Source organism: Diadema antillarum, unplaced genomic scaffold (genome assembly GCF_040938485.1).
Source record: "Diadema antillarum isolate AM-2024a unplaced genomic scaffold, OU_Dant_1.0 scf00000192, whole genome shotgun sequence".
NCBI lineage: Eukaryota > Metazoa > Echinodermata > Echinoidea > Diadematoida > Diadematidae > Diadema > Diadema antillarum.
This window is the reverse complement of record NW_027271081.1, coordinates 2117182-2142815: the sequence shown is the minus strand read 5'-3', so window position 1 is coordinate 2142815 and position 25634 is coordinate 2117182. Positions and strand designations below refer to the sequence as shown.

The window sequence follows — 25634 nt, the reverse complement described above, 5'->3', positions numbered from 1 at the left end:
ATTTTCTTTATCTAAGACTTATAGTCTCTTTGAAAAAGGGCAAAGGAAAGATGAACAATTTCTCTTTTAAGTTTATTGTTTGATATATTTTATTTGAGTTTATTATTTATCTGTTACACATTTCAGTCATCAAAATATGATTTTAAACCATGCCAATTTACCAATACTGAAAAGAACAAGGTGAATTAAAGGATAAAAACTATCACTGGTTCTATAGATAATTCATTTTATTTTTCTTTGTGTTTAAGTAATATTCATAAAATGTGTATTCGTTACCTAAAATGTATTTTGTTATTGCAAAGCAAATCCAAGTGGGCTGATTCATACAATACATAGGCTGACACTGTTCTGTGATAGAACCCCTAGAACAGCAAACAGCAAGTCTATTTTTACCAGAGTGTTCAATTTTAAGTCTCACCCCCCCCCCCAAAAAAAAGGGCTTGAATCCTTTAAAGAAAGTACAATATAAGTGTCATTGCACTGCCTGTTTGTACTGTCAGTATGGTAAAGAGGGGGCAGAGACCTTTCTTTTTTTGGGGGGGGGGGGATCTAGGGGGTTAGAAACCTTTTACAGTCTTGGCATGGTTTTGTAAATGTGGTTTCCTGGTTCTATTTTAATACACTTTATTACTGATGGACTACCACACTCTGGTGAGGTTGGATACATAGTGAAATAAGAAACTTTTGATACTGAAATATGTCCAAAATCGGGGAAAATGTCTGTGAATTTACATACCCAGCCCTCATCACTAGGTATGTAGAATTTGCAACATAAGTTTTCAAAACTATCTAATCAAATTCACATTTATACCAACTGTATCCGTATGTACTGTCACATAACAATCCTAAGGTTATACTGTGTACAGTAGAGTAATATCCTTCATTTTTAAATTAACTCAATAATGCCCAAAAGAATGTCCAGTGACATCATTCATCTGCAATTTCTATCATGTAACAGACAGAAGCAAAACAGAAGCAAAAAATGCAAAGATACTAATATAACCTCACAGGAAGAAGCAAAAAAAAAAAAAAAAAGCCAAAAATATTTAACAGTCAAATGACGCAATGTTCAAAAAGTAATCTGCTTTGTGACGATACGATCAAAATTACTGGCTGATTAAGAAAACAAAATAGTACGGAGACTCTCCACAATACTCCTTCTGGAGTATTCTTCAGGCGACCTTCTGGCCAAGCATCACCAATTCAGTGCATGGGAGGCTGCGACAATGCAGGAAAACCAGGGCAGGAAGTCAGGACACACGCCCATGCCAAAACGGGAGCACAATCGCATCTCCAGATATCAAACTTTTGGTCACTTATATTTCTCAATATTATTTTGGGCTATAGGAAGGAAACATCCCTACCCCTCCCTTATCTTTATAGCTCTCCTCCCCTCCCCCTCTTTTGATCCCCCCTCCCCAACCAGTCCATGGAAGTCAATACTGCACTCGCTTTATATTTTAACAGCATTTTGTGTGCATGTGTTTATTTGAGAAGAGAAATAAAAGGAATCAGCATTTGCATACACTTCTCAAGTACTGTAAAACCTGAAATATTCGTGTCACAAAACTTTTGTGAATTGTCGATGACATTCAATGCATTGGTGTAGACAAAACCTTTCACGTGCATTTTACTTTTGCAAATCTTGGCTCCTCAAAAAATTCACAAAAGTTTCATGTTCATTTTTTTTTCTTTTTTACAGTTAACACTTGCCTATTAAACCAATGTACAAAAAAAAAAATGAATACATGGAATGATTAAACCAACAAAATAAATGTACACATATACATTGTAATATATGAGCATACATATACATACGAACATGAGCAGACACAGCCATAACATACAAACACATACACACATACACATACCCAGAAGGCAAACATACTGCACTATCTTTAACCTTCTCTTGGCGCCAACTCAAGGATAAAACTCATGTTAGAAATACCTTGCAGCATTTATCTAAAAACAAAATGCAACTGTTTCATTGGGCTAATAATTTAGTTCATGTAAAAATGAGCAAATAACCCACAACCCCAAAAAACAACAAACAAAACTACACACAAACACACACACACACACACACACACACACACACACACACACACACACACACACACACACACACACATCTAGGAAGAAACTGCCGCCATGCATGGTAGCCTCTATACATCACAAGGATGAATGCACTGGTGAGTATGGAATGTGTTCTCCAAGGCGCCGGCATGCCGTTATAAATGTTCAGCGTTAACACGAGGGGGTGTGCGCCATTCCATGACAATGTGTACAGACTCACGAACGTGCTACAACGGTATTCAACTTCTTTGTTAGCTTTAAAGATAACGTGACAGTTGCAGCGCGAATGTTAGACCATGGCACTATTGTATTTATCTAAAGCATGATTCCAAAGGAACTGAATAAATATATAACAAAAAAGTGACGAAGTGATTATTCTGCACTGCACGCAATACATCTTCTCAGCTGCATTTATGATACATATATATATCCTCTCCTGCATGCACACATATGCTTTTGGTGTCCCCCCCCCCCCCCCCAAAAAAAAAAAAAAAAAAAAAGAAGGGGGGGGGGGTCTCTGTCTCACAGCAGAAAAAAAAAATTATCAATTAGAGCAAAAAACAAATGTAAAAATGGGTAATTTTTTTGTCATTGGATGCTGAAAGTCCTGTTACAGTTTTCCAGTAATCCTGACAATGTGGTATTTGAAAAGAAACTATGTCTCAGCCTCTGGCAATTAAATGGTATGAAATTTCTACAATTTCCAGGAATACTTGTTCAGGCAGATTATACACCCATGGCTTGGAGAGCACTGAAATCTACAGAATCAAAAAAGGACGGAAGTATGCGAAACTTGTATGACTGGTACAATAGGAGATTTAGGCTTCCACCAACCCATAGTGATTTGCTGGCTAGCTTTCATCCACTACCCGTGAACTTCTTCAGGCCAAGTGTTTGCACCGTTTCTTGGCCTAAAGAAGTTCACAGGAGTGGATGAGAGCTATAGCCAGCAATTTAAATCACCAAAGGTTGGTAAAAGCCGAAATCTCCTATTGTATGATCTCCCCAACTGATAAAAGTTTTCTGCATCATTGTATGATAAAGTGAATTGTTCCAACTTTTTACTTCCAGACCTTTTCTCACCTTCCCAGGCCATTACTTGCATAGGAAGTTACACCTTGTCCACAGACGTAGTGACAATGAAGGAAGTGTATAATATTTCAAAACATCTCTTTAGAGTTACATGATACTAATATCTACATTTGAAGGTGTAAAGCAAAATCTGTGCATTCCTGAAACTTTATCTATTGTGATAATGAATTAAATCTTTGACATATCTATGAGGAGAGTCCCTAAGATCCATAAAACTTTTGATACCATCAAGTGCAAATTAAGAAGTAGACCCAGCTGAAACCACACACTGACAAACAGTGAAAAGAAGACTGTAGAGAGAGAAAAAAAAGCTTTGAACATCACATCTCGGCACTGTACTTTTTACTGATACATTTGTAGTAACGATTTTGTTTGGACAGAAGGCTAGAGGGTCTGGAAATGAGACTATGGTGCCAGTGGCCAGCCCGTGGTAGGTCTAGGGAAATCCCCTCCTTCAGCACAGAGTCAACTGAATCCTTCACAGAGGCACGCCTACTGTGTACAGTACCTCCAGTCCACAAAGGGCTCACTCCCCCTCAAACCACAAACAAAGGTATATTCTGCCGAATTGTTTTTGGTAGATTTTTTTTTTAGTGTGAGTTATTGGTCACACTTTAACTATAGCCTGTTCGCAGGCTGCATGTAGCAACAAGCAGTAAAATGTGTCTCTCTACTAACAAATCATTGTTGGACAATCCTGTGCTATGGACAGTTCCTCTTTACGAAGGCCATGAATTCTTCAGTCAATTCCTCTTTTCTTTCTTTTCTTTCCAACTTTTTAGGGAAAAAAGCAATCAGTGTAAAATACAACACTCCTGGTTTTGAGCTCATACATTGATTATCTTGAAATGCTGTCATATGAGGTCAAGAAGAGACCATAATTAAACTAACATAATGTCATCCAGTCCCATATATCTTCATGTTGTTTCACCACATCCTTTAACCTGTTGAGGACAAGTCCCGAGTACACTTGGGCAAGTGTCCATGGGAAATCATGTTGTAGCAAAATCAGCCTGTCCTCAATGGGTCCAGATCCAAAAGAAGACTATTACCATATTAAAAAGTTGTTGATGATTTGATATTCTATAATTCATGAGAAGGGATGTCAGAAGCACCAAAGAAGAATAAAAAAGAAAAAGAAAAGCAAACTGCAGCATTTTATCAAGTTTCAGTAAGATTCACAAACATGAATTTTTGAAATCATACAGTGACACCTGAGCCCTTGTACTCTGACACCTCATATCTGGGTTGTTCATTAACTCTCTCCGTGCCAAGGGAGATATATTTATGTACATTGTGAGTGGCACGATGGTGGTCCTTGGAGAGTAAGGAGCAATTTAGGCAGTGGTGTCCCTCTAAAAACATGAATAGCATCAATTATTGACGATGACGCTGTCTCTCTGGGTGTCACTTCATGTGAGGGAACATGAACACCTCTCTACCTCCAGTCTTCAAAATCCGGCAGATAACCCGTAGGGGCCTTCAGACTAAATTATAACGGGGAAAGGTGATGGACAGATACAGAGAGAGAGCTAGAAAGATACCCCCTCTCCCACCCCCCCCCCCCCCTTTGCTTGCAAAATGTCGGCTGACAGAAAGAACAGCTGGATCTGACAGGGATGCCTTTTCTGTGACCTATTTGTTGCTAAATTATGCACAGGATACTTTTAGAGGTAGAGCATGCATAGAGTCAAGAAACCCTGAATATGAAAGAGAGGTCTACCACACTGACTTGTGAGCCTGTGTATGATCCACAGAAAATCGTGAGTAATTTAATCAATGAAATTTGTCAAAACTCTGCATTTCCAAAGAATTTCATCACATCAATTACGTTGACAGTGCCAGAAATGTGTGCATAAATATGTGACCTGCCACAGCAAAAGGATCTTAAAGTCGCTGACGGATGAGCCGAGAAAATCGAGATTTGAAGTCAAATCATCAAAATCAGTCAAAACGATCGGATTTCTGTTTTTGGCATAATTTTGTAGTCTAATGTATCGTCTATCATCTGCTGAAATTCCGAAGCTGAATGAGGAAAGGAAAGTTAAGAAATTAGCATTTTTCTGGGCCATGATTTCCCGACTTTCAATGGAAAAGAAACGTGTCCAAAGATTTGGATTTAGCGCCACAGCTAGACTCCACCCATAGCAACAACGGAGTGATATTATTGGTCAGTGCGTGGCATCATGGTTACTGATTGTGCATAGACCACTGGCGCTAAGCTTGAATGAACATCGCGGAGGTTGCTAGGGGGATACCTTCTATTGTCAAGAGGTAAAAATTGTCTTGTTTCCCCTCGATCATGATAGTGTCGAGAGGAAAACTTTGAAGGCGTTTTTCTCAAAATGCTAATTTCCTAAACCACGCGACATGCGCTATTTAAAGAAAATCATTGAGATCTCCGCAAGCGAGTAGTTTTATGAGTCATGTTATATATGAAACTAAAGTGGAAGAGAAAGGGAATAATGTCATGTCATTTTCAGAAAATTATCCTCCCCCGACTTTCAGATCCTTTTGTTGTAGCGGGTCACATACAGCTTTATGGGAGGACCGTTTGATCTAAGAAAAATCTCAACAATCAAAGTACATATGTCATTCATGAATGAGAGTCTACCCTACTAATGAGGGAACATTAATCTGCACTCTTGTGCTAATGACTTAAATACAAGCAAGAGTTTCACAAATTAGTTGATTTTTTTTTTCTACATTGATTCAACATTGCCTGCCAATACAACCACAAAAGTTACAATATGCTTTGTTGCCGAAACTACATTGCGACTTTAAAGAAGCACGAGTCTTGGGGCAAATACAACTTAGCACCACTGACTCTCTGCTGCATTAAACAAAAAAATGTCAATGCAGCTTTGACGATTCTCACTCGCTTTCTACCCGGTTCCCTGAGGGCCTGCGGCTTGATTAATGTGTCATTGGTTGATAGTCATGAATTTTGCCACTTGAAGTTGAACACACTCACGAGTTCTAAGCCACGGCACGACAAGTTTCTCATTTTGCGGATGATGCTCGGTGGGTAAAGGAGTGGGGGTGGGGGGTGGGGGGTAGTGGGGTCTAGCCGAGGATGGATGGATGTTGGCATATCGTAAACTTTAAGTAACCACTCGTCACTCCCAGGCGTCTACAAGAGCGGACTTTTACACGCTCGTAAATCATACCAGGATGTTTATTCTCTTCATTATCATTCCTCGCAGCCACCATCCCGTGTTATACAAGTAACATTTTACGAGATTCTGGTATGAAGATGATTTAAGAGGGAAGAATGATACACAGTGAAAAGAGACGATACTTCCTTTCTTCTGATGATTTTTTTTTTTTGGGAAATAAAATGATTGTAATGTATTACTTTCAACAAGAAACCCAACATTCTCTCTTTGCCAACCAATTTGTGTTCTTTATTTCATTTGGCAAACTATCTGTGTTTTTCTGACAAGAAATTTGTTGGAGCAAATCTGCCAATGAGGCTGTTTTTTCTATAAACCATGCCTGTTTTTGCTAGTAGGCTTCAATTTTGCCAAAGTATTGCTATTCAGACCTGTTCTTGCTATCAAACATGCCCTGCTTTTTGTTTCTTTTTCCTGTTTGCCCTGGATTTGCTGACGATTATTGCTACTTTGCCCTTTTTTTGCTTCCTACCAGTTTTTCTACATCTAGTTTCATTTTGTTTGTTTTGTTTTTGCTGTCTTAGCTTTCATGTGTTTAATACATTACAGCACCAGTTTGCCAATAAGCCTAATTGTATCTTTTTACCCTATGAAATCTAATGCGAGATTTTGAAGGAAAAAAAGGAAAAGCAAAAACTTCCATTTAAGAAGATATCTGATTCATATGATTTATGACTCACAATTTGATTTCTCCTAATTAGAGCCTTCAAGAAAGCATTCCTTTGAAAAAAAAAAGTTGAATCACAGTTGTTGTTGCATTTGTTTGTTTGTTTGTTTTTTTTTTGTCTTTTGTTTTTTTTTTTGGGGGGGGGGGGGGTCGGGGTCTTTTTTTTAATGTGTTCATGTATATCACAGAAAATGAAAATCCGACAGTGGCATCATAATCTCACGGACAGGAAAATCCTTTTGAGAGATCACCGTGTGTCAATGGTGACTTAGCATTTAAGTGGTTCACATATATGTTCAAAACATTTCTTCATATTTAAATACAAGTTCTTCTTTGCTTGAATAGGCCTACTTATAATTCAGTGCATCCATGGAGTGAAAATAGTGCTGATTGCTTGTTTGATTGCAATCGTTAAGATAGCCCACAATGGTAATGAACTAGCAACTCTTCATGAAAAGTACTGTAACATAAATAGCACAACGGACTCAAAGAGAAATATTGTAAAGTCGCGTACACAATAATTCCCCTGAAATCAACAAAAAATGGGGATGGATGAACAACTGTTCATAAAGACACTTAGAAGGCTATCATGTTTTGGTATCAAATTGTGTACTCGACTCAAATAAATATTTGAGTCAAAAGGGGGCTGAGCTTGGTCATTTTGCCTCTGACAGAGATTCTGCTAGGATCGAAAGCTCAGGCCCCTTTTGACTCCATTTTACTACATTGGCTATAGCCACTGTTGGATAAGCAGTTTTCAGCAGGTTTTTTTGTTGTTGCTACAATGTACATCAAGTAAATATTGGTAGCATATGATAAACCCTTGGTCACCAAAGTTGTCAGGATTGCCAAGTCATTCCGTACCAAAAAGCATTTTTTTCGATCTGCCTTCATTGAACTATATTCCAAAATCATACCCCCCCCAAAAAAAAAAAAAAAAAAAAAATGAAGAAAATATGGGGGTGACATCTGAAATATCATAGACTATGCAAATAGCTGATGAAAACACAAAATTAAGGAATGCAGATGGTGTTTGCATAACTTTAGAAAAGCACAAAACCATAGCCCTGAAAATACAGTGCACAGTACAAACTTAAGCAAATATGCACACATGCCTACACGCGTTCTTCCTGAGTGCATGCTACAATGTATGCTTTAACTCTTCCTGGTTCAAAGTCATTTTACAAAATGTACACTATCAGTTTTCAACTATTGTTTTTGAGGGAAAAGACCTTTATTCTGTAGAATATGAGCAAAAATGCATATATGCACAGCTGTAAGAATTACAAATGTAATGAAAAAAGCAAACTATTATTATAGAATACCGCTGGAATTACATTTGTTAATGACTTGCATGATTCGAAAACTATGTAACTTTTTCGTTAAGACATCGGTCAGTAAGTGACGAAGCTTGTATGCAGCATTGCCGTTTTTATCAATCTCAGCTGCCAAATTAACACACAGTGATTGCATTATCAAGAGCACTCGATGACTTGCGACATCTGTTGAGATCGGAGTTAAAGATAAATGGTCACTTCAAATGTTGGTTTACACTCAGCAAGCAATCAAATCCCGATCAAAGCCCAATCAAATGCTCAAGCTTTGCCAGGCGAGAAAAACCGATGCCCTCCCCTATCCATATCCTTTAACCCCTGCCTCAAAACTTTGTCACTCTCTTGAAGGGAGCATGGCACCTGCAGATATGTCACCCCATCTCATCAACCAGAATGGGTAACCAACCCCTCCCCTCCCCCCTCTGCCCCTCCCCCCCCCCCCCTCCTCGAAATGGTACATGCTACCTTGCACATCACTGGGGCAAGTCATTCTCACATTACAGTCAGGGGTCAAGTTCCTACACATACACTCAGGGTCAGGGGGGTACGTATACGCACCTTGGTTGTGCAGACCCAAGTTCAGCTAACCTCTGGAAGAAGATCCTTTACCTTTATTCTTTTTTCTGCCCCCGAAAATATCCACTCCCTCTGAATTTGTACTCTGCTGGGTGAGGAACTACACACATAGGCCTACATGCAGCAGCCCTGTTGCTGCACAGCAAGTAGCGACAGGGCTGTACCACTCGCGGTTGAAACAACACCTGCCTACTCGGTACGATGGTATGGATTTCGAACCACTCACATCATGTTTGGTACCTCAGTCAGAGACAAAAACAAAAAATCTAATCTTGATAATTCTTAGCCACAAATTGGTGTTATCGATATTGACATACACAATTTACAAGTTACCCAAAACATAATTTGCCATTTTTTTAATGAAAAATGTGTGATAATTCACTGAGTGACAGACAAATTGTAAGCCTGGAGTATAATTGTATAATCATGTAAATCAAAAATTATAGGACAAAAACTAAAGATTGATTATTTGTGTTTGTATAGCTAATATTGCAGTTGCATTCTGTGCTTTTGGCATACTGTAAAGCAAGAAGTTTTCACGGCATGAAATTTTCACAAATTGGAGCCGACGGCCTTAAAATTTTTGCGAATTGTTGCTGCCTTCAACACATGTATACAGTAGACAAGAATTTTAGCACGCATCTTAATTTTGCGAATCTTGTCTCTTCCAAAATTTACCAAATTAAAATGCATGCAAAAAATCTCTGGTTTTTATGATATAATTTTCACTCACAGCTGGTCTTCACAAACCACAGTAATTCCATTGATTTATCTTTACTGTCAAGTCAGAATAAATTTTTGCTGGCTTTTCTCCGCATATTTGTGCACCACAATCTCATTCAGCTTTCATTGAAAGCAGGTGCAATCCTTATTTAATGACCCCCATCCTAACAGTACTAGACAGCATCCATGTATCTTTCAATTACTAACTATTATCTCATTTGGCTCTCAAAACGAGTTTGGCAATGCCATAGATGGTTCAAAAGGAGAGAACTAGGTCTGCAAACATAGACTAAGTGCTTCAACCTTGGCAACAGCTCCCCCGGATCAACAATCATCATTTTTTTTTTCCCACCTAAGGTCTCTCGCTGGAATGGCATACAAGTTTGCAGTGAGTATCAATGGGGAATAAAGAAAGAAGATCACAACAAGTCCAATTATAAATGTAATCCAACACCTCAACACGTTTCCACTTAATTACCAACACCAATACAGCAGAGTACAACCACTGAAAAAAAGCATTGCGATCGAAATGAATGAATATTGTACTACATATTATTTGTGACCAATCAAAAATTTAACAGAGGTTATTTTCTCTGGCGCAGAAAAGGGGGCAGGGGACGAGGTAAATGTGAGATTGGCCGAGGGAAAAGGAAATAAATGAGGAAGACGTTTGGCGATGATGACTCATTTGGCGAGACCGGCGTAGACGGCTTTGAGACCCGAGAATCGTAGAGAGCAGCCAAGCTAGTATGCTTCCAGATGCTCAAACAAGAAGACCCAAACAACTCCAACCAGTTCTTCAAATCTTGGCAACGGTGCACGGGAGTGTTATTTTTGCAAGGAAGTTCACACCACACACACATATGCCCACATATACAGACAGTAAAATGTAACCTCTGGCACAATTTCTCAGCAAATGCAGGAAAGAATAGTAGACTGCTTATACATGCTTCCAAACTGAAAATTATCACAGCATGATTCAATTTTATTCGACTGGGAGACCCTACCAGAATGTTGATCATGACGTGAAATCTTACTTCATAATATGCACTCATGAGACCTGTTCTTGAACACAACTAGTTCTCAGTTACAGTATATAATAGGAACACCGATAAAGGACTATCACGTCCAATTACTCCTTCTTTTTGTTTTCTCGCAACTAACACTGCCATACATCACGAGGCACATGTCAGTGTAGAAACCTTGACATAGCGGACATTGCACTAAAAAGATTTTTTTTTGTGTGTGTGCTTTCGTTTCAATCAAGGAAATTCCTCTTTCACATTGAGTGGTGCTCTTTAGCTGAAGCGGGGACAATCATTAAAGATACAGTGGCTGAATCATCTCACTCAAACTATCACAAAATATTACAAATTGTTCAATATGGTCTGAATGAAGGAGTAGCCCAAATTGTTTACCGATTAAAGGGATGGTTAAAGGGATCGTACAGTTTTGGTTGAGACCTAATTTCAGTTTTCTAACATTTTTTTTTTTAGATAATGAGAAACCTCTTATGAAATATGAAAGAGCATGTGATTCTATGATGAATTCAACGTTTATTTGATGAAAATTGGTTTTGAAATGGCTGAGATATCCAAAATAGAGCGATTCTAATGAAGTGTGGGACCCACACTTTATTACGATTGCTTTGTTTTACTTGGTTTTTGGATGTTTCAGTCATTTCAAACCCGATTTTCATCAAATAAACTTTCAATTCCTCTTAAAATGGTATGCTCTGTATTATTTTATAAGTGTTTTCTTGGTATCTTGCAAAAACTTAAAAGCCCAATTCTCATCTCCACCAATACTGTACTATCCCTTTAAGTTTTGGTTTAGACAGGGCTGCAGGTTTCCAACTTTTTAGTGTGTGTTTGTGAGATAATGACAAACCTCTTATGAAATGTAAAAGAACATGTAATTTCTAGAGGAATTCAGTTTATTTGATGAAAATTGGTCTTGAAATGGCTGAAATATTCAAAAAAAAAAGTGATCCTAATAAAATGCGCCAGCTCCTAGGTCACAACTTTTACTGGGATCTCTTTGTTTTACATTGTTTTTGGATATCTCAGTCATTTCAAATCTGATTTTCATAAAAAACAACAACTTTGGATTCCCCTCAGAATTGCATGCTCTTTAACATTTCATAGAGTGGTTTCTAAATATCTCGCAAAACATTACAAGCTGAATCCTCACCTCAAACATTACTGTACTGTCACTTTAATGTTAAGAAGCATATTTTCTTTTTCCAGAATAGAAACCCATTCCCATTGAGACTGTGTTGACTTCCAGCACTACACAACATCATTGTTTCAGTGTTCAAAATTTGTTCCAAGTTTTAGCCTTTTGCTCTTTGATTTTTAGGTGATACGCTATCAGCGTATCACCTATTGTGATTGCCAAAATTTCTCTTTTTTTTTATTCTTCTTTCTTTCTGCCACATTTTGTGTCGTCAATATCTCAACAATGACATTACGGAATAACATAACATTTTCAGTCAACATGTCTCATAACAATATCTAGCCACAATAAGGTTTTCATGACAGTAACATATCTATGACGTCATCTAGGCGCCATTTTGTGATTTTCGGACCTTGTCACATGATCGATCATAACTTCATAACTAGATATCATTTCTGTATCATTTTCGGTGGACATAAAGTTCAGGTCAGGCTCTATCTTACGTTTTAAAGCTAGTTACCAAGGTCATCATTACGCGCGCGTTTGCGCGCGTCAAAATTTTAAAAGGCTCAAAACGACTTCCCAATGGGAAATCTCGAAGTTTCAGACAATTCTAAGCGTTTCAAACATTTTCTCGCGTGCGCGTCCGTCCGCGCAATTTCGCGCGCAGAGGGCGTAACCAACATGAAAATGCAATTTTTTTGACTGATTTGGATTTCTGATACTTTGAGTAACAATATCCATTGATTTCCGATCGATTTTGACCTATAACAAAGGAATGCACTGGCGTCAAAGTTGAAATTCCGCGCGCGCGTCTTTCTGCAAATATAGTGAAAAAACATGTTTTTGTTTATGTCGCCATAGCTCTTTAAATCGTCCATTGACCCTATATTTCTATTGCATATTACAAAAGCATATGAATTGGAAATAACGTTTCAAGTACCAATATTGCCAGGAAAACTCATGACGTCATCATATCATCATCTGAAATCAAAAAAGTGGAATTAATTTTTTTGAGGTACTCTTTCTGACATTCATTTACTCGTATCTCTATTGTTTAAGCTTAATATCACCCCAAATTCAGATATGTTTTACTTTGAACATTTGCCTTTCAAGTCCATGTCATGGTTTTGAAATTTGATGACGTCATCATACTTTAAATTGTGATTAAAGGTAAAGACGCAAAATCGGACAAGTTTACGTGTTATGTCTATGGAAGGTGATTTTTTTAAAAACCATACATTGACTTGACAACGTTTAAGCACCTTTATCTCAGATGATTTTGCTTCATTTCCTCTGAAAATTAAGTATGTTGTAGCTGTGACAATAAGCTGCAGTAATCATGCATTTTATTCTTTGAAATCTCCTCATCAGGTTGACAATTTTGCAATTTAAAACTGAAAATGAGAATGGAATGCGGACGAAACGATTCCTGATTCATCTTTCACGTACATAAGTTTACGTTCCTCTAATTTTCTCGTCGAGACGTATGGCCGAGTGGTTAGAGGTGTCGTCACAGAAACGTGAGGTTGCACACGTACGGGTTCGAACCTCACAAGAGCACGAAAGAAAATAATAATTTTTTTTTTACTTTTTTTCTTCAATGGAGTACTACACCTTCGTCCATGTAGAAGTCACGTTCGCATGTAAACACACCTATACGCACACACTCACACAGTATCCCTTTGTTTATCGTTGGAGACTGCATTGCTTCGACTGCTGCAAAATATTGCAGGCTGGGCTTTTCAAGCTGATCATGGTATATTGTAACAAAATGAAATTTGTTCATATCAATTCAGTAACACAATGTAGTCGTGGTTACTTTGTGCTGATTTTATACATGTAAGAAGCTATACATTGTAAAAAAAGGTATTTGAATTGTTCCTTTAAGTCAGTCTTCTGTATTGATGATTATTTGTCAATTAGTGGTTTTTGTGGAGTTTCAGATAATGATAAAAAGTATGTATGATAAGTGCAGCGATACTTTCTACAGTTAGTTCAAAGTTGTGTTACAGAGGTTTGATACATACATTTAGCATTGTGTTTGTGTGTCCACGTGTGTATACAGGTTGGCCATATGGCACATTCTAGACAATAAATCTTAATTAATTAGCAAACGCGATCAGCTATGGAACTGAATATGGTACTAATGTATGATGTTCATGATTCTCATTAAACTGTGACGAGTTTAAAGAGATAGCTTAACTGTGTGTAAAAATAAAGCAATAATAAGGAAATTTTAAGGGAATTTGATAACCATGCCTATAATAATTTCATACAGGTACTAATAGCTGCCTCATATTCATGTGATTGATCGTCATGTCAATAGCAAACTGACAACGTACGATTAATATATTATACATTATAAAATGAGTTCAAGAATGTAGCCAATAGGAAGCGCTGAAATGAGACACACCTCCTTCCTTTACTTTAGTACAACTGCACTGCCTGTAATCCTATGGTAGATTGCCGATCGTCTGTGCGCGCGGCGGCTCCTTTGATGAATTGCATGCATACGCGTACGCGCTGTCAATCCTGTAAACAACTTCTAGTTCGGGCTGCCGGCCGGCCGGCCTGTCTTCCCTTGTGCATAACATACGTGGCGTACGTACGTATACTGTACTATACGTACACTTTGTACAGTACAGTAGGCCAAGCGTTATGGGACCGGACGCGTACATGGAGTCACTTTGAAGAGCAAATCCAACGATTTAGCAGGTTAATTCTCACGCCGTTTTCAGAGTATGTTGTCTAGTAGGCCTATATGAGGAGTCTATATCAAGTCTTTAAGGTAAAGGGTGCATATTCTATGTAAAATAAGTAAGTTTTCATGCGGGTGTCCGGAAACCCAACCCCCCACTATACTTATACTGTATGTGCGGGACTTCCGCGAGTGCGACGTGCGTAAAAGTTTGGGATGAACATCTTCGGACGTCTTGACCCACAGAGGTACGTGAAAAACGCTGAAAAATGATGTTAGTTTTCGAATTTTCGACCCATTTTATGAAACAAATGATGCACAGGATTATTTCGTGGCGTTAGTGTAGGCGTAGCTCACTCTCAGGTATTTACAATGTAGTGCAACATGCACTCGGCTTCGCCTCGTGCATGTTTCACAATTGTAAATACCCTCGAGTGCACTACGCCTACACTAACGCACTCTATCCTGTGCATCATTAGTATATTAAACAACTGTCTTTCAAATCCATATCGATGTTTTCTAGTTTGATGACGTCATCATACTTTAAATTGTGATAAAAGTAAAGACACAAAATCGGACAAGTTTACGTGTTATGTCTATGGGAGGTGATTTTTTTTAAAACCATGCATTGACTTGACAACGTTTAAGCACCTCTATCTCAGCTGATTTTGCTTCATTTCCTCTGAAACTTTAGTATGTTGTAGCTGAGACAATAAGCTGCAGTAATCATGCATTTTATTCTTTGAAATCTCCTCATCAGATTGACAATTTTGCAGTTTAAAACTGAAAACGAAAATGGAATGTGGACAAAACGATTCCTCCTGTATCTTTCACATACATAAGTTTACGTTCCCCATATTTTCTCGTCGAGACGTATGGCCGAGTGGCTAAAGGCGACGTCTCAGAGACGTAAGGTTGCGGGTTGGAACCCCACAAGATCACGAAACAAAATACTTAGCTATTTTACTTTTTTTTCTTCAATTTTGTATTACATATTCGTCCATGTAGAAATCACGTACGTATATAAACGCACCTATACACACACAGAGACACACACACACACGCCATATCCCTCTTTTTTGTGTGTTGGAGACCACATTGCTTCGACTGCAGCACAATTTTGCAGGTTGACTTTGTCAAACCGATCATAGTATGTAATGACGACGACTGAGGTGTTGTACTTTGAACAATTGTCTTTCAAGACGATGTCATTGTTTTGTAATTTGATGACGTCATTACACTGAAAATTGTGATTAAAGGCAAGGTATCAAAACCAGCCGATTATAGGTTTTATGTCTGCGGGACGCATTTTTCCCAAGTTGCCAGAAATGGCATAGCGACCTCAGTCGTTACAAGGCCGCTTTTCCGTCTAGCAATGCAATAGATGTTCACACGGCCACGTTGGTTGAGTGGGCATTGACTTTCCCCCTGTTATATCTATACATTGTTTTTTTTTGTCTCTTACAAGGCCGCTTTTCCGTCTAGCAATGCAATAGATGTTCACACGGTTACGTTGGTTGAGTGGGCATTGACTTTCCCCCTGTTATATCTATACATTGTTTTTTTTTTTTGTCATACCATTTCCGTGGATGACCCGTGGCCGAGTGGTTACAGAAACGGTTTCGCATGTACGCTCAATATAACTTCAAGGTGCCTATATCACATTCTTTCTTGTCGATCACAGATGACCGTCATCTGATGACCACAAGCGTATCACCTAACTCGTCCTCAATGTGACGAGTTTTCATGTCTCGTTTTTTTTTTGGTTCCTCTCTAGCTACACTACTTTCCATCAGTTACTGTTGTTTTTTTTTTTCTTGGCTCAAGCATAATCATGTGTATACCTGTTCACATCTACGAGATCATAGCTAAAGGGGCTTTAAGCTTGTTTTCTGTTTCTGAATTGTTTCTATTGTGATAGCCAACTCAGTACAATTCTTAATTTCTTCAATCAATCACTTCGAACAGAGATTAATGAGCAGTTTCATAGATTTCACTAGGAAAGAAAAGGAAACAAAATGAGGCTAATTGCAATCCAGGAAAAAAAAAAAGGAAAAGAGAGAAAAAAAAGTGAAGTATTAGTCTTAGCAGTCCAGACACAAGTACTCACCATGGTAATGACTCGCTCATGCCTGGCTTTTCATCACACAAGATGCTATGCATACTTCCCAAGATCACTATAGAGTTTCAGACATGCTATACTGCAAAACCAAAGACATTCGTCACACAAAACTTTTGTGAATTGGACTTAAGAGCCTTTATTGTGGCAAAAAACGTTAACAAATTGCCACTGGCATTCCAATTGCACTATTTAAGCAGATTAAATCTTTCAAGTGCATTTCACTTTCTGGAATCTTGGCTCCTCGTAAAATTTGCAAAAAGTTTCATGCATGCGAAAATTTCTGGTTTTGCAGTACACCCATACGCTCTTGCATTGCTTGGTTTTGAACAAGATACCTTGTAGTACTGTAAGACATGATATATTCGCGGCATGAAATTTTTGTGACTTGGAGCCGATGGCCTTTTTCGCAGCATGAAATTTTCGCTACTGGCATCCAATGCATGTAGTGTAGGTAAGAACTCTCGCATGCATTTTAATTTCGTGAATCTTGGCTCTCGCAAAATTCGTGAAATCAAAATGCAAGCAAACATTCCTCGTTTTACAGTATTCTACAAGTTACTCAAGATCTCATAGAGTTTCAGGCTAGATATCACGTGCCATCAATATGGCATAACCTTGGTGCCTTCAGGTTTCTTTCACAACCACAGACCTTGTTCAGATTCCACCAGGTTCCCTCCCACACACAATGAGCCAAACGGCCAGTTTAATCTTTCCATTACACCAAATATGGACAATTCACCTCAGGTGATTTCCTACAAAACGGGGGAATTTCCCCTGAACAAAAACAGCCCTGGTGAAAGTGGCGAAGCAAAGGAAAGAACAATGCGAAAGAATTTGGGCAAAAAATCAGGCAACCAACACTAATGCTTCAAAGCATTTCATTTACGATCATTACTTTTCCCTCATACTCCTATACAGATGAGGAGACTTTTGTCTTCTTGCCAACTGACAAAAAAAGAAAACAAAACAAAACGAGTGTATTGAAGATAGCGCATCGCAGTTATGGCACTTTAGATGGCTATTTCGATTGCCAATCAAGTGTGATACTTAATGAGGGGATAATGCTATCAAAAAAGGACTCAGCTTTGCCATTATCAACATTATACCGTCTAGAATTTCACACGTGTGTGTGTTGCTTTTGATTGATGTTTCCCATTCAAAACTTTTGTTGTTGTTGTTTTGTGTTGTTTAACCCTTTCTGTGTCACTAGGCGTTTTCACATCAGCGCGATAAAAATCCAAGCTCGAGATATTTTTTTATTTCCCAAGTCAGAAAATAGCACGCTATTTCGAAACATCGGGCTGATGTGAAAACGCCTAATGAGTCAAATGTGCACACATTTCACACATACACATACACACACGCACACACACACACACACACACATACATATCTATAGGCAGATAATAAACGTGACATTCAAAGGCCCAAATTCACGAAGGTGGTACAAATGAAACCATGGTTTAAACCATGGACAATTTGTATGGAGCACCAAGTGTCGCGTGGAATATTTCGATACGAAATCAGTCATTTCGTTGATGAAATGATTATTTTGTATAACGAAATGACAACATTTTGTAACCAAATGGACATTTCATCCACGAAATGATACTTTCGTTAATGAAACGGTCATTTTGTCAACGAAAGGACCAATTTTGTAACGAAAATATTCTGTGCGACACTTGGCGCTACATGGTTTTTGTCCATGGTTTAAACCATGGTTTCATTTGTACCACCTTCGTGAATTCGGACCAGAGGGTTTAAAGGGGTGGGGCAGAAGGAGAAGAAGTACATTCTTCTTCACAGTGAGAATGTGATGATCAATGTGTGTGTGTTTTTTTTTTTTCCTACATCATCTTATCACAGATATAATTAGGCATATACATGCTTTCATACACTCAGTTTAGATCTCCCCTACTATACATTTGGATATTCACTTTTCAAAACCAATAATTGAATAGGTTACACTCAATAATGTACCTCTTCTCTCTCCTCCCCCCCCTCTCTCTTTACATAATTCCTTGATAACAGTTTGTTTGTTTGTTCATTTCCATCTGAGAAGATGGCTGGATAGCCCATACTCTCAGCTACGTTAAGCTGGTCTTCCATGGGGTCCAGTTGGATGTGAGGTGGGACCACTTCACCGGGTTAGACACCCTGCTCTTTGCGATGAATGAATGAAGCGGGATCTTTTACATGCATGAGTTGTTACTCTCTCATACACGAGACCTCCATTTTATGTCCTGTCCAAGGGACAGTTTGTCACTATGCTAATGGGAGCTTAACCATTGCACAAATTCTTTTGACACTAAACTCTACAATCAGATTTTCCCCCTTGCCCTCATTTAACTGGAAGGCGAAGGTGAATCGAGTACATGTAGCAATTGAGGGGTTAGATCATCTCTTTTCATTTGACAATTGCTTTCCAGACATCTGTGGAAATAAATCGGCAAATTGGGAGTCAAAAAACTTGAGTTTCAAAACAATATCACAGGACAGCATGTCAGAAATATGAAAATATACTTGACACATACCTTTGATCCTGCTCGAAGCGGGCCACCCTCAGGGCTACCGAATCCTCCGCAAACCGCTGCATCGCTTCCGAGCTCGCTTGCTCATCGAGAGAGTATGAGCGAGGCATGTTTAGCTTTGTCCACTTCTCGAAAAAGCAACAACAACTTTGATGGTGATGACGATAAAGGCAAACGCGCATACACAACAAAGAAAACCAACACTAACAACTGAGTGAGCGAAATGCAATCCCAGATTTTTTCCTTCTTTTTTTTTTCAGCGAGGATGATCCGCAATAATCTCCAAGCTCAAGTATAAATCCTTCGCCATTAATGGTTCTGAGGAGTAGGTATATGTATGTTTCCTTGATTGCAGCTTTCCTAAAAATAGATCCTGGGTCCTCGTAGAAAAACGCCGTGTCCTTACCAACCAAAGGAATATCGCGTGCGCGATATCCTGAGAAGTTAGAGATCTACCAGCTTCTTCATCGATTCTTGACAATGTCAGAAGATATGGTATAATTTTCCCCTTAAAAATTATGTTTTTTAACTCTGCCCTGTGAAGCAGCGACGGAGGAAGAAACAGTAATTAGGGGTTTGAAAAAAAAGTTGGAATTAAAACGAGTCAATTAAATGTAGTACTGCTCATCCTGCCCGGCCCACTGCATGGCAAAAAACACAATCTTCCCTTGACAAATATTCTTGCCTGATGTGTTCGTCCGGCTTTATCCTTGTACATGTAGGTATCCCCTGCAAGGAATCAAAGGGTTAATAAAGATAGTCCGATTGTTCATGTATCCATTTACAACTTCGTGCTCCTGCACAGGGTCGATCCACTGGGGGATTATAGGTAGAATCCAACTCAAATCCTCTCCTTCTTCCGTTCGTCGCCAACTTATCCGATTGGAGTTTCGAGGACTATAATTATCTTCCACGAGTAACCTCGGTAACCTCAGGTGATCGCGTCTTCATGCGAGACCGCTAACTATCGCATACGAAACCACTCCAAGGGCCATTCCGGTTGATTGGCAGGTCCAGATCATCATCCAGAACTGGCGACTTGTTTGATAACCATGCGAGCCCTGGCCGAGTCAACCAGGAAACTGGGTGCACAGAGTTCTTGGCGGTCCCTCTCGTTTGCAAATTGCAGCAACAAACACAAATACTCAAGTGTGCCTCCTCTTGCATTAAATGTCATAAGACACTCTTCAAGTGGATGAGACACATGCATACATACCAGTGGTACACAAATGAAAATTAAGAATAAAAATATGCGATCTAGTGCTATAAAGTGAGACTTGCTTTGTCTGCTGATATTGGCTGTAGATGGACGCCACCTCTTGAGTCTTGAAACAAAAGGAAAATGATTATAGATTCCTTTGCTGGTCAATCATAGTCAAAAGTAGATTAGATCCACAATTATACTGACCATCCACAGTTTGTATCACACGCACTGAAGATGATCTGTGCCTGGGTGGTTAGAAGGGGAAGACCAAAACAGAGTCGGTGGCAGTGACCAAAAAGAAAAAAAGAAAGTTACATCCACTATGGTGGAGGCACCGCCAGTGTTCTCACAATAGTAGATGCCCACTCACGCAAGTGGTGCAATAGCGTGGACCCGGGGCGTTGTGTTCCGTCTGGCTCCCTATACCCCTAAGAACACCTTTCCAGTCGATCATATATCCTCCTGGCGGAGAAGAGAGATATCCATATACCTGTCTGGTAGTTAGGTTTTTGAAAGGGGCGGACACTAAACACACACAAAAAAAAATCAACGACTACGAGCAGTACTAGTTTCCCAAGCCATCGGGAGCAAGCAGAAAGAGAGGAGAGAAAGGAAAATAAACCAGTTTGTGTCTCCGGTGGTGGTAGCGCAAGTGGTCCCTCCTATAACTGCTGCAAAAGAAAAGAGAGAGAGAGAGGAAAAAAAAACACCCCAAAACACAGAGAAAACCCAAATCTGATCAAAGGTTGGTTCTACATGTACTGCTCACGCTCTTTCAGTCGGCACGGAGAGCAATATACCCACATGGGGAAGAGAGAGGGAGAGACAGGGAGAGACAGACAGAGAAACAGAGAGAGAGGAAGAGAGAGAAAAGAATAAAATATGTGGACAATCCATGGGAGTGAAAGAAAACACAAATTCTCCCATTGTGCGATCCGAAATTGCCAGACAAAAAGAATGTACTTTTTTTCTCCCACTCTGTTCGAAGTGTTCTGCTTGAGCGGTGAGAGGGGAAAAAAATCTTTATCAAAGGGCGTGCTCACCCCACTACAAAAGGATATAAACGGAACCAATATGAAAGAGGTCGTAGGAGATGCCGACATGTGCACCAAATCATGTACACTGTACTTGGACTTGCTAAGTGGTCACATGTCACGGAATAAAGGTATCCCTTAGAATTAATCTTCCAGCCCCCCCCCCCCAAAAAAAAGGGAAGAGTGGGAAAAAAGTGCAAGCTGCCAGTGTACCCACACTCCTATGACCATCGGCCGAAAGATAATAAGAGGCATGATGATTCGTGCCGGTGTGAAAGCGACGTGATCTGCTCGCCTTCAAACAAAGAAATGTAAAATAGTTGGAAAAATATACACACACACACACACTCACACAAACACACACACACACAAATATAAATGGGGAAATCAATGGCTCACAAAGGAAATACTGCTGAAAGTGTGTGCAAGTTTATGTGGGTGTGGGAGGGGGGTGAGTGAGATATGATTTGGTATCATTGGTGAGTAACATACTCGTATGGTACCACATAGCATCTACATGTACAGCTTCATTATGCGTATTACCCGTAGCTGCACATAAAAGGCATGTTCGCAACTTTGTAATAGAAGCTAGGTCCTAATACATAATAGAAACTCTTCTAAATACAAGTATGTCACAGCCAAATGTATTCTACAATTACCTATCTTGGCTTCAAGCTGTTCTTAGCATTGCTGTGCAGCCTCATTTATCATCAATAATGGCAAGGCCAAGTGTGTAGCATATCATTCAAAATGTACACATATCCACTGGTCCATAAACTGAGTCTGTGCGTTTTTGTCGTTGCTGTTGTTGTTGTTGTTCTGTGTGTTCTGTGTACTGGGCATTCAAAAGTATGAGCATCATTAATTACATCCTGTATTCAGCTATGAATCGAACAATGATGTGAAATGGCCTGGTAAGTGATGACATTAACTGGACACACGATTTTAAGTAAAACTTGTGGAGAATAAACACGCTTTCTTCAAAATATAAAGGAAAGCGCATTTAATGCAACAAATTAACGAAAAAGGCACTAAACTAGCAGAATGAAGGGTATACTGTGATATTAGTATCATGACTCCAAACTAATCTTTTTGTCTTGGTGCTCTAGTTGTTTGTTTTTTCTTCTTTTTTTGTTTGTTACCCGACAATAAGTCATGCAATACTAGTCTTGCATGAAGACCTGAATTCATAATTGCAAGCTCTAGCCCACTGATTAAAACATTTTATGACTTGAATTTGTAACTTTATCACAGAGAAAGTTTGTTTTTTGTCATATCTTTTACAGCTCAGACTGCCTTTTAAGCACAGGAAAGAGAGGGGTTAAAAGACATACGATCAAAACCAAAACCTGGAAAGAGCTTTATCGTAGAAACTTGGCAAAGACGATGTAAAAGCTTGAAGTCAACAGCTGAGATGAAAACATGAGTAGTTATGTATGTACAGGAAATATAGAGGGTCTCTGCTTAGAACTATTGCTACTTTGCTCAACAAAATGTTCTTTTCTCTTCGCTCTCTTTAGAAAAGTGAGTGAGGGCCCCCTAAGGTGCAATCAAAAAGTTGTAAAAGAGAAACTTGACTTTGATCTCTACTTTCCTTTTTTTTTTTTTACATGTCATTAAAATTTTTTGTTTCAGACCCACAATCTACACCCAGTGCGGCAGTATTATATCTGCTGGTTAGTCTACATTCACAGACTACTTTGGCCTTGATGCCATCAACGAAACCACACTTTCATAAAGTGAATACTGTGCAACCAGAAATTTTCACCTGCATGAAACTTTTGGGAATACTGCAAGAAGCCGAGATTTACGAAAGCAAAATGCATGCAAATACACAATGCATTCAATGCTAGTACCAGTAGTATACTCATTTTTCATGGTTGGCAATTTGTGAATGTTTTATGTTGAAACAAAACAAAAACAAAAAAGCAAAAAGTACTAGCCCTTAGTGGCTATTAATCCCCCGCCTCCTAAAACAGAAATTCCTATCTAACATATGGCACTAATACCCCTTTCCCGCTGAAGAAAATCTTCCCCGGGGGCACCTGGGGGCACCCGGGGAACCCCGCAGTGTGAAAGGTCACTCGGTTGAAACCTAGGGGAAGCCTAGGTGAAACACCGATGAAATTTGGGGCAATTTTTACCCGAGAAGCGTCCTGGGTGAACACCGATAGTTCAACGGGAGATCACCCAGTGGTTCCCCGAGAGCGCCCAGCGTGAAAGGTTGTCTCGGTGAAACACCGGGGAAAATATGCAGATTATGTCAAAGGTCATGTTTTGTTTCTGGTCCTGCACACGTTTTCAGCTAGCTAGCGCGTACTCGACCTCCCAAATCCACACGTAAAGGGTACTAGTAATTCGTGTTTGTAAACATACACACGACACTACATAGTACATGTACTACTAGTAGTATGTCGTTTCGTGTGCAATGTGGCGTTCACAGTGCGACGGCATTGTTTTGCATCGTGCTGTGCATTGTATTGTTTACTAGTAATTAGCACGCCGTGTACTGTATACAAAGCTGATATAGGTTTACAGTGTACATATGTATTTGATCGATTTGATGCTTCCTCCTTCTTCATCTTCCTCTAGTGTCTAGCTCTTAACTCTTCCAGTAAAGTCTGATCAGTGCGCCTCTTGATTGATTTTTTCGTATTTTGTGCTTTTCTCGTCAAGTGCTGGGTTTACAGTGTGCAGGAGAAATCCGTTGACGTTTTGTGCTGTTGAAATTTGAGGGAATTTTGCAAATGGCTGGAGCGTGGACCAAAGACGAAGAGAGACTGTTACTTTAATTGTAGCGAGGCAGCAGTGAACGAAGAACTGAGCGGGACGTCGGCTGACGCTGCCGCGTACGAGTCCCTCCTCCGAAAACTTGCTGAACATGGGATCGAAAAAACCAAGTCGCAGATGCACAACAAACTCAAGTACATAAGATCACCCACGTTGCGAGCAGAAAACCCGTCTAGGGGAAAGTTTCACCGAGAGCAGTGTGAAACGACGGCACTCAAACTTTCACCGAGAGGTTCCCCGGTGAATTCACCGGGGAACCTCTCGGTGGTTCACCGAGACGGGCAGCGGGAAAGGGGTATAAGGTATGTAGACATGGGGCTACTTTGAGGGAAAAATCTTTTCCTCAACATAGTCATTGCCAAAAGGGAATCAATACACTGATAATAACAATTGCCAAAGTGTTAAATTACTATCACACAACTCCAGATCTAATTTTACAGCTCAAGTAGAGGAGATCTCCTAATTAGAGAACAAAACCTCTGTGCTTGAATATTCAATAGAAAAGAAAGAGTCACTTATGGAACTAAATGGCCTGTTAATAGTTCCTCATAACGAGCGCTGGTGAATAGCATCTTTTTGTTTCCCTCCAATTACCAGACCCTCTAATGGATATAAGTTTATATTTGGATTTGTGTAACAGTGCCAAAACACTTCAGCATTTTGTTACTTCTACACGCTGTAGTTGCTAGATCCTGTAATAAACATAAAAAGAGAACTATGTATTGGTCAATTTTGCAATTAAATGGAACACATATTAGAAATATATATAAAGAAAGCAACAACTGTAGATTATAAAACAATCTTCAGAGAGAAATTTCAGTAAGAATACACAACAAAATGGATATACACACACACATATACATATACATATACCTATATATATATATATATATATATATATATATATATATATATATATATATATATATATATATATATATATTATATATGTTACCTTTCAAGGGTAATCGCCAATGCCTTTGAATGTTACCAAGATAAAATGTATTTGAAGGGGAAAAAAAACCATCTAATTCACCAGATGACAAAGAATTTTTTTTTTTTTGAGATACCTTGTCATTCCTAAAGAGTCCCCCTTCCCAAAAGAGGCTATTCTTCATGGAAACGTGTTGATGAAAATATCAAAGATCATTATCAACATCAACGTGATTAAACATGAAAAGTGACGAGGAAGAAGTGTAATCCTTCATACGAGTATACTCAAAATAGCCTAATTCTGTTTGTATGTTAAACTTTCCTAAAAATACCATCATTGTCATGAAAGTATTCTCTCTGCATTGGTGGTGCCTGTGCACAAAACAACAAAGAAAACATGCTCTTTAAATATCTCAGTCCAGAATCATAGAGAAGAAAATAATTTTCTCAAGGAAACATGTTATTAGTGCTATTCTATGCAACCTTGACTAGGAGAT

The 25634-nt window shown here is 39.0% G+C and overlaps 1 protein-coding gene across 3 annotated transcripts in view; it reads right to left on the bottom strand.

The window, feature by feature from the left end:
* LOC139723562 (pleckstrin homology domain-containing family G member 5-like) overlaps positions 1 to 25634 on the bottom strand; it is a 266864-nt gene that overhangs the window by 159084 nt on the left and 82146 nt on the right. The window contains exon 1 of one of the 3 annotated variants that reach the window (XM_071634807.1): positions 19180 to 19748. The exons of the other annotated variants lie outside the window; for them this stretch is intronic. Coding sequence (XP_071490908.1) covers positions 19180 to 19358 — 179 coding nt within the window. The 5' untranslated portion in view covers positions 19359 to 19748. Of the gene's footprint in view, positions 1 to 19179; positions 19749 to 25634 lie in introns of those variants that run through there. 3 annotated transcript variants of the gene reach the window in all.